Source organism: Trifolium pratense, linkage group LG2 (assembly GCF_020283565.1).
Source record: "Trifolium pratense cultivar HEN17-A07 linkage group LG2, ARS_RC_1.1, whole genome shotgun sequence".
NCBI lineage: Eukaryota > Viridiplantae > Streptophyta > Magnoliopsida > Fabales > Fabaceae > Trifolium > Trifolium pratense.
Genome location: NC_060060.1, coordinates 61,354,300 through 61,364,880, shown reverse-complemented (window position 1 = coordinate 61,364,880; position 10,581 = coordinate 61,354,300). Strand labels below are relative to the sequence as shown.

The 10,581-nt window shown below is 28.8% G+C and overlaps 1 protein-coding gene across 1 annotated transcript; it reads right to left on the bottom strand.

Annotated features, from left to right (window-relative positions):
- Positions 1 to 5,801: 5,801 nt before the first annotated feature.
- On the bottom strand, positions 5,802 to 8,028 carry LOC123909383 (chalcone synthase-like). The gene is made up of 3 exons (XM_045960216.1): positions 7,821 to 8,028; positions 6,585 to 7,160; positions 5,802 to 6,451 (listed from the first exon to the last, which is right to left on the bottom strand). The coding sequence occupies exons 1-3, from the start codon at positions 7,996 to 7,998 to the stop codon at positions 6,024 to 6,026; spliced, it is 1,182 nt and encodes a 393-aa protein (XP_045816172.1). The 5' UTR covers positions 7,999 to 8,028; the 3' UTR covers positions 5,802 to 6,023.
- Between the last annotated feature and the right edge of the window lie 2,553 nt (positions 8,029 to 10,581).

Genomic DNA, 10,581 nt, shown 5'->3' with positions numbered 1-10,581 from the left:
ATATTCCCATTAATCAACAATTTTTTATACAAATCTTTTACCTTATATAAAATAATAAATGAAAAAGAAAATAAGAAACAAATAAGCTAAAACATTAGACTAATAAAATAATAAAGGGTAAATAGTGTTATACCCCCCTGCAAAATATGCGAGTTTTGCATTACCCCCCTGCAAAATATTTTTTTGAGATTACCCCCTGCAATGTCAAGATTCTTTGCGTCACCCCCCTGGCTTAACAAGTGGGCATATGACATGGAAGAATCTTGACGTGGCATGACACGTGGAAATTAATTTATTTTTTATTTATTTTTAATTGCCAACTCATTAATTAATGTGGGTTTTTAATTAAAAAAATGAAAAAAAACTTAAAAGTTGTTATATTTTTATGAACTTACTTAAAAGAAAGTTTTGTTTTTTTGACTAAAAGTTGTTATTATATATAAAAAAAATTCTTATATATATATATATATATATATATATATATATATATATATATATATATATATAATAACTAATAATAGAGTAACAAAAAAAAAAAACGAAGATGAAAAAAAACTAATAATAATAATAGTAACCAAAAAACTAATAATAATAATAACTAATAACAATAGAGTACTCAAAAAAAAAAACTGCAATCACATATTTTAACTAATAATAATATTAGTTATTATTATTATTATTATTATTATTATTATTATTATTATTAGTTTTTTGGTTACTATTATTATTATTAGTTTTTTTTCATCTTCGTTTTTTTTGGTTACTCTATTATTAGTTATTATATATATATATATATATAAGAATTTTTTTTATATATATAATAACAACTTTTAGTCAAAAAAAAAAACAAAACTTTCTTTTAAGTAAGTTCATAAAAATATAACAACTTTTAAGTTTTTTTTTCATTTTTTTAATTAAAAACCCACATTAATTAATGAGTTGGCAATTAAAAATAAATAAAAAATAAATTAATTTCCACGTGTCATGCCACGTCAAGATTCTTCCATGTCATATGCCCACTTGTTAAGCCAGGGGGTAACGCAAAGAATCTTGACATTGCAGGGGGGTAATCTCAAAAAAATATTTTGCAGGGGGGTAATGCAAAACTCGCATATTTTGCAGGGGGGTATAACACTATTTACCCAATAATAAATGAAAAAGAAAAGTTGTCTAATTACAAACATTATATCAATTAAAAAAAAATGATGGTTTACAAACTGCCATTAGAGTTAAATACACATCCTTACATGAGGTGCCATTTCATAGGCTTTATAAGGAGCAAGGATGCAACGTAAGCAAAAATAGAAGTATGTTTTATCCTGTTCTCTTCCTTCACATGAAAAAATAGTCATATTCATATTAATCGATTCAACTCAAAGTTTAATTAATCATCGAACAAAACACCGATTGATATTTAAAAAAATATCCAACCTAAAAAAGAAATATAAAAAATGATTAGAGATGTTCTAAACTCAGAGTAATAGAAAAATTCCAATTTACAAACATATTAATAGGCAACTATCACATATCAATTTCTTAATCAATCACATGTAGACATACCTGATATTCTATGAGGTTAGACACCATAACCTACCAAGGACAAAACTAATATACTTATGATGTAACTATATATATGCACACAATAGCTTTTAAATCAATTCAAGACACTATAATGTGTAACTTTAAGATATGGAAGGTGAAGATGCATATAACTTTTCTCATGAAGATGTTAGACAAAGAAACCATAGAGTTTTTGCCATGAGATAGATAAATTAAAATTTTGTTAAAACATAGAAGGTAGACTTCCTGATATGGTGGTGGTGATAATTAGCTTTTGGGTTAACTTTATATAGAGTTTGTGTTTGATAATTAGCTAAATTTACATATTCAATATTAGTGTCTCCAAGAATTCTTTGTTTTCAATTGCATTAATATGGAATTGTAACATACAATATATATTTTAATAATATATTGCAATGCAATTAAAACAATAACATGATGCATCATTCTTCCACCTTTCATTGTTTGCAATTCATTTTTGTCTCAATTCAACAACAATAAATTGTGTTAGTTTTTTTTTTAATATATTATTATTGTTTATTATTTATTATTAGAGTAACTCTATTATATGAAATATGAAAAGATTTTAATAAAGATCGTAAACTTTTCTTATAAAGTGCCACATCATCACAATACTTGCTTGTGAGCAACTCAACCTTCCTGCTTGCAATTCATTTTTGTCTCAATTCAACAACAATAAATTGTGTTAGTTTTTTTTTTTTAATATATTATTATTGTTTATTATTTATTATTAGAGTAACTCTATTATATGAAATATGAAAAGATTTTAATAAAGATTGTAAACTTTTTCTTATAGAGTGCCACATCATCACAATACTTGCTTGTGAGCAACTCAACCTTCCTTTTACTAAGATAAAAGATAAGATAGCATAAAAACATATCTCATAATCAAACTTATTCATACTTTTCAAAATTCACATACTTAAATATAGTTTCTATATCATACATATCATATATCAAGACTGATAACTGTGTACCTTTCACCGTAGTCATAAGTACATATTTGTTCATTTCTCCTTCAACTATTATTTTTTAAAACCCAACACCAAAACTGATCATGCAATAGTTTCAGTCGTAACCTTTCACGAACCAATATGATGTTCTTCACCAAATGACACATCGTTTCGGCAAATAATTGAACGTGTGTTTTACTCCAATCATGATTAACAGTTAGAAGAACAATCAAAATTAAAGGCATTAAATTCCAAATATATATGATCGAATGCATCGATATGGATCCTCGGCAGCGAACATCACTGCTGCCAGCATGCTGCAATACAATAGCCGCATGATTAATTATATCATATTGGATGAGAAACCCTGAAATAATATTGAAAAGCTTCTTGAAGCCAAACAAAATATATGTACATAGAACGCCTTGTACTAATTAATATTATAATGACTTAAAAATAAAAAACAAATTCTAATTTAAAATCAAAGCATGTATAAACAAAAAAAACTTTTGTGAAAGAAAGTTTTATAATGTATTAAATACGATTGGTAAAAAATAACTCAATTTTTTTTATAATAAAATAACTCAAAATTTTGAAGATACATATGAATTGATTTTAAGGTACTGTTTGACTTAATTTTTTTCCTCTTATTTTTTCTAAGAAATTAGGCCAAATTAACAATTTTTAAAAGTTCTAGTAAGAAACAATCAGCTTCTATATTTTAAGAAAAATTATAATATTTTATCAAACATATCTTTTAACCCTATTATAATAATAAATAAAAAAACAACTTTTAATTTTTTGTTATAAAAAAAGTAAGATTTACCAAACAACTTTAATTTTAGTTTTAAAGCTATTATTTTTTGTTTTATTATTAAAATAGCTTCTACAATTAAAAAAAGTCGGGTCAAACAGTACATAAAACAAATACTAAAAGTAGTGTGACAAAAAATATTTAAAGACTAAAAATTTATCAATTACTAGCGACCAGACATGGCGCGTTCCGCGCCTGTCTGTTCTATTATGCAAACTTATGTAAAAAAAAAAACCTATTTTTTTAAAAATAATTTTTGTTTTTTTTGGAATACTAAATAATTTTATTAATTTGAAAAAGAAAATAATGCTAATAATGATAGAGTTTTTTTTTTTACTCAATAATGATAGAGAGTTTATGTTGAGGTAAAATCCATAAATATTATTGGATCAAAAACAAAGTGGCACGCGACTTTCTCATTTGTTTCTCATCCAATATTACTTACCATATTGTTTCAGTGTTTCTCATCCAATATGATGTAATTAATCATGCGGCTATTGTATTGCAGCAGGTTGGCAGTAGTGATGTTCGCTGCCGAGGATCCAATTTCTCGAACGCATATATACATGCATTAAACAAATTTAACTTAAAACCATATTATTTAATATAGAATTGAAGGAACGTACCGTCAAAAGTTTATACACCTTAAACCATGAACCACACCACCTTACATGTGCCTGACTTGTTTAGTATTCGTTGCAAAGGCTATGATCATCTCCTTTAAAAATTGCATCCATGAGTTAATCATAAATAAATAATCGAACCTAAAGATTGTGAGAACTTTTGTTAGGGGTCTGCTGCAAATATTTGAACAAGAAGATGATGATGAAGAACATGATGATGGTGCACATAAATTCCAAAGCGTGTGTGAACACACTAAGCTTTAGGTTCGATTCGCCCCCACCAGTTTATGCAAACCGGATGCAAATGAGTAACCTGACGAATCCCCTTCAGGATACTTTGAAATCTTCCACGTGACTTGCACATTCACACCAAGCATATCAACAATGGTAGTTTACAGAATAAAGTTTCCTCAATGACTCTGGTGCACTAGAGAATGAAAATGACTTAGAAATATCTTAGACAGAAGTCAGACTTATGTGAACATGATTTTCTGATGATTGTGTTTTGATATAATTTCCTGCCTCATGAGTATCTCTATTTATAGAGAAACTCATTTCATTTGATAAAGGGAAGCGATCCTTAAAAGGGAATCCACGTTCTTTCCTAATTCTTGAAGTTTTCGAGGGTGTTGTACTGACTTATTGTAGTATTCTATTTTTCAAGGATTTACTTTGTTGAAGTGAACTTGTCTAAATATTAAAGATTATTTTGGGACTACGAATGTCGATATGTATGAATAATTAGGGATAAACTGAAAAGAACTACATCAGCTAGTACAAATGAGTTTTATTGGCAACTTTTTTCTAACAAACCAAAGTGGTTTAGCCACAGTTAACAAATGAGGTTTAAGTGGAATGTTTGGTGTTTAAACGATGACTCGTTCATAATATATGTGATGTTTTTACCGGCTGAACTAATCAATTATTTTTTTAATAGTAACAAGCAATGCCAAAGCTAGAAGGGGACCATTCGAGGCCAGAGTCCCCCTAAATATTTTTTTAATTTTTTATACTAGTATGATATTATATTATTTGTTTAATTTCACTTTTTGTCTCTTTATTTTATTAAACTCATGAAAATGGTCTCCATTTTAATTCAACCTTTTGGCTCTGTTTTTATATTTGGTGTAAATTAATTTGATACCAACATATGTTTTTTCAATAAAATGGTATGTTTTTTGTAAAATAAAAAGGTGAATTACTGTCCCAATATTAAATTTATTGACAAAATATCTCTTTTAAAACCATAATTCACATTTTTTCTGCAAATATATAGTTGCAATTTTTATGGCAAAATGCATGAGTTAAGACTAAAATTACAATAAATATGAAAATAGAGGGATTTCAACTTAATAAAAATGGTTCATAATTCAAAATTTAGTTTTTTCTTTACTAAATTATACTTTTAAACTCGATCCTCTTGTACTAAATTTCTGCCTCCGTACGTTATTTAGTGTATTGCCTTCAGTTATGTCTGCTGGTGTAGGGAAATGGTGGTTTGCTTTTCCTCTAGTGTTCCACCCCTGTTTCTTTTGTTGGTCTCCGTACTATTTGTATTTTCTGTTGGTTGTATTTCACAAGTACTCCTTGTGCTTGTGTTCTTCCTTAGTTCCTTAATAATATTAGCCTTTTTAAAAAAAAAAAATCGTCATATAATGAGGCTATGTAATTCCCATTAAATTTTTGGGTGTATATACTTCATATTAATTAATAATCCATATAATATTTAATTTATAATATCTATATATAATATTAGATAAAACTTATTTTTAATGTTTTTGCCCACGTTAAATAAATTTCTAGTTAAGTCCCTGAATTTTCCGCACAACATTTTCTACGTAGAAATAGTAAACTTCTTTATTATACCACACGTAAAAGCAAACATAATATACATATACATGATTATTTTTTACGGTTATACATACAATACAATACAATAATGAAAAGGTTAAGCAAACATTAATCATGTATATATACATGATTATCTTTTATTCTTTTACTGTAACACTAGTATATAATAATCCTCCACCATAATCATCATGGAAATTCAAGCTAGTTGTGGTGATCTATGTTGACACTATGCAAAGCAATGGTTTCCATAGTCAAGCCAGGACCAAATCCAAACAAAACACCCCATTTCAATCCATCACCAGTAGTTAATTTCCCTTCTTCCATAGACCTTCTCCTCATTTCATCCAAGATAAATAGCACACATGCACTTGACATATTTCCATATTCACTCAAAACATGTTTAGTTGCATTTAGTTTTTCTGAATTCAGCCCAACCGTTTTTTCAATCTTCTTCAATATTGCAGGACCTCCAGGGTGTGCTATCCAAAACAATGAATTCCAATCACTAATCCCTAATGGATGAAAAGTTTCTTCTAGACTCTTCTCGATGTTTTCACCAATCAAATTTGGAACATTGTCTTTCAGATGAAAAGTTAGACCCACTTCGCGCAAGTGTCCTTCAATAGCACCTTAATATATATAGACAAAATACGTTAGTTACTCGGTGAATCTAAAAAGTTAACATTTTTTTTTATATTAAGGACCAGAGCGAGTAACAATTACCTAGAGTACTAAATTTTTTCATTTTAAAAAAAAAATTACCTTCAGAGTTTGGTAAAACCGTTGCTGAAGCTGAAACGATATGAAATAATGGTCGTTCGATTGTTGTATCAGGATCTGATCCAACAATCACAGACGAAGCACCATCACCAAAGAGTGCTTGTCCAACTAAGGAATCCAAGTGATTTTCATTGGGCCCACGAAAAGTAACGACGGTTATTTCAGAGCACACAACGAGGACACGTGCACCAATGTTATTCTCAGCGAGATCTTTAGCAAGACGAAGAACGGTTCCACCAGCGAAACAACCTTGATGATATAACATGAACCTTTTTATGGATGGGTCTAGATTTAAGAGTTTGATGAGTTGATAATCAGCACCGGGCATGTCAACACCAGAAGTTGAACAAAATATGAGATGAGTTATCTCTGATTTTGGTCTTCCCCATTCGGCTATTGCTTTTGATGCTGCTTGTTCGCCTAACTTTGGTACTTCTTTAACTAACATGTCTTGGCGTGCATTGAGCGATGGTTCTTCATAAGCGGATATGTTGGGATTTTCTTCAAGAATTTCCTCTGTGAGGTGTATGTAACGTTTCTTTATCATTGATTTCTCACCTGATCAAGACCAATCAAGTAAAATATGTATTAATCAACTAACTAAAAAATGATATTGGTTCATTGTTTGACCATTTTAGTTCATATTAAACACATACTTAAAATGTTGTAATAGAGTAAAATTTAAGAAATTATATTAGTGGCCATTACAAATTAATAAATGGAAATTATTTATTTTTTTGTCAAGTAGTTTATTAACGAAAACTTTCACCCTTAAAATAAATAAGTGGAGTGTTTGGAGTTCGAACCTCAAACCCTGATAAATTGGGAACTATATTTCATACAACTTTTGGCTTTTAAGCATATGCATGAAGAAGCATGAAATGGTACTAGGTGCATGTGCATTGCATGGCTGCATGCATAATATGTGCCCTTTTTTTTGAGGCAAACTCATTGCAATTAATATAAGAGGAAGGTTATTTGAACAATTTTTTTAGATAATTTTTGACAATTTTCTTTTTCATACCCTCCTTGTATGCCCGGAGATTAATCATATTGCTAATGGAAAATTAGTCATCGATTATGACCGGAGTTTGAATCCGAACTTCTCCATTATAATTATTATTGTTATTTAGTCTGTATATGAAAATTTTAAAATAAAAATAAATAAATAAATAAAAAACTAGATAACAAACAATAGTGTTGAAATGATGAGCTTACATATACGGTTCAGTTTGGCCTTGAGTTGAGTCATGTGTTCACTTTTGGTAACTCGGAAGTAATAATCAGTAAAATCAGATTGGTAAATGCAATTGGATGGAGTTGCTGTACCAATTGCTAGTATGGTGGCTGGTCCATTGGCTCTTTGGGACTCTCTTATTTTCTCCAAGTATGTCATTCTGTTGGTTTCAATATCTGTACGTAGAAATTATATGAATGCAAGTTCCATTTAGTTACTATTTATAGACAAATAATATTGTTTGAAAGGGGTTGTTGGCTATCACGTGCTCCCCCTAACTGGTAAATAATTTTATTATTATTATTATTATTATTATTATTATTATTATTATTATTATTATTGGAGTACGGTTTGTATTGATTTTGAGGCAAAAATTTATCCCAATTAAAGATGAAATTATTTGCACTTGAATTTAGTTTTAGATGACTAAGCTGAATTTGATGTCCAATTTTGTACAATTTAATTTGAATCGGTTTTTGGATATCCAAATTATAAATTATATATTTTTTTATTAAATATTAATAAGCACGAGTAAGTGATTAAGCTGGAAGAACCACACGTGCAAGTTTTCCTGCATGTGGCTCGTCCGTGATAACTTGTTCGGATTTGCACAAACTAGCGGACCGATCACTAAGTGGGGATGCTCCCTCCGGCATGAGCATACATAGTGGAAATGATCCTGGGAACTCTAGCTTTAGTTATAAAAGGCATACAGCCCATACGAAAGCATCCATTTCATGAGTTGAACCGACTCTTCTCTCCTTGCTGGAGGAAAAATGAACGAGATTATGTATGTTATAAAAACCAGCTCCTGCCTTTCTTTGCTTCTAATGATAGAAAGGAGGGGAGAGAAGGATGCGAAATCCCGTAGCTTCACGGGGTTGTTCTTTACTCAACATACGCAACCCAAGAAAAAAAATAAAGGGCTATGCAATAAAGGGCTATGCGAAAGATTGCTTCAATATTCCGGTAGTTGTTCTAGATACTCAAGAAATTAAAGTAGATTAAGGTCATACTTTTTTCTAACTCCAATATTTACGGATAGAGACTTATAGGCTATAACATAATATACTATAAATTATTATTTTAGAATGAAAATTATCAATTATATTTGAAACACATAAAATAAAATAGTAAAAAAAAAAGATTAAATTTAAATAATAAGTAGTATTAAAAAAAATTAAAAACCAAAAAGTAATAGGTTAATGAAATATATCATGCTAATTAAAAGTTCAAGTATAAAAATATATGTATGCAGTTTGGTTCGTTTTTTTTATGGATTTTGAAAAATCAAATCGAAATTCGATCTGATCCAATGATATTCACAAGAAGACATCCAAACACATTCAAAAATATAAAATTCAGTTTTTTGCGGCTTTCGAATTTTTGGACCAGTACTAAATTTTTATTTGGATCGGTTTAGATTTAAAGACCCCAATGTATTACCTCTGTCCCAATATATAAGACCATTTTCTTAAATTTTGTTGTCCCATTTTATAAAATATTTTCCAAACTTCAAAGTGTATTAATTAAAATTACTCAAAAATATCAGTAATTAATTGAAACAAAATAAAAACTATTATTTATCTCTTTCAATAATTGAAGGATAATTTTAAAAAAAAAACGAACGTATATTTTTAAAAAATTTAGTGAAAAATCATTTTTCTTAACTCTATTCGCATGTTTTTTTTTTTTTGTGAAAAAGATGTTATATTTTAGAAGGGATGTAATATATCTCCCATCATCGTAGAGGAAACACATAAAACATCGTATGGAAATAAATAATCAATGGAAGTTTAATTAACCTAGAAATGACATAGATGCACTTCATGTATTTCATTGGTTTATTTTGAATGTGTTGGCTTTAGTAGGTAGCCGGCCACTCCATCTATTGTACATATATGTGTTTTACGTACCTAATACTTAAAACAAAAAATATCTTTAACTATATATGTGTGTTACGTACTTAATACTTAAAACAAAAAATAACTTCAACTAAAAAGTCAGTGGATTCTATCCAAATCCAATAATTAACTTTTTAATTTTTAATTAGTTGAGGTCTATTTAGTTTGAAACAAGATATCCTATTTAGTATTTACACACCAAACAGTGAAATCACAATCACAGTCGGCCATGAAGTAATTAATTAGAATTTTGGGGAAATACATATTTTATCCAATATATATTTTTTGTCTAATAGTCTAATTGGCTAGAAATTATATGAATATGTGGAATTCGGAGTTTGAAATTCAGCTGTATAATATACGTGATTTAGCTAAGCTCATAGGGACAAATACATCCAATTTATTTATTTATATTATTGGTGACCGATAATTTTTAGGTAAAACTTTTTATGATATTACTGAAGTAATTATTTTGAATTGAGTAAAAGATTTTATGTAATCACATTTCCAAATTGTACACTTCATATCTTGTTAGATTATACTTGTGCTTATATACACACGTTTCCGTGCAATGACATCATACGGATACATGATTGTTCTCTTAAGTTAATTAAGTATATCTCAAAAGTCCAATTTGGACACAATTCAATAGTGACAAAATGCATAGAGTTCAATTTAACCACCCTTAAACCGTGACGATTATAAGGAAGGGTTTATTTAATCATGATTTAATCGTGACAAAATTTTAGGCTTGTGCAGTAATCTATCTTGCACTGACTATGGACCAGCCATGTTAATTACTTACTTTTGCAAATTGACCGATGGTTAATCTAGTCAT

Coding starts and splice junctions, on each gene's coding strand:
- LOC123909383 (XM_045960216.1), bottom strand. CDS start 7,998: ATGACATACTTGGAGAAAATAAGAGAGTCCCAAAGAGCCAATGGACCA. Junction 7,161..7,820: donor GGCCAAACTGAACCGTATAT/GTAAGCTCATCA, acceptor GGTCTTGATCAG/GTGAGAAATCAATGATAAAG. Junction 6,452..6,584: donor GGTTTTACCAAACTCTGAAG/GTAATTTTTTTT, acceptor ATATATATTAAG/GTGCTATTGAAGGACACTTG.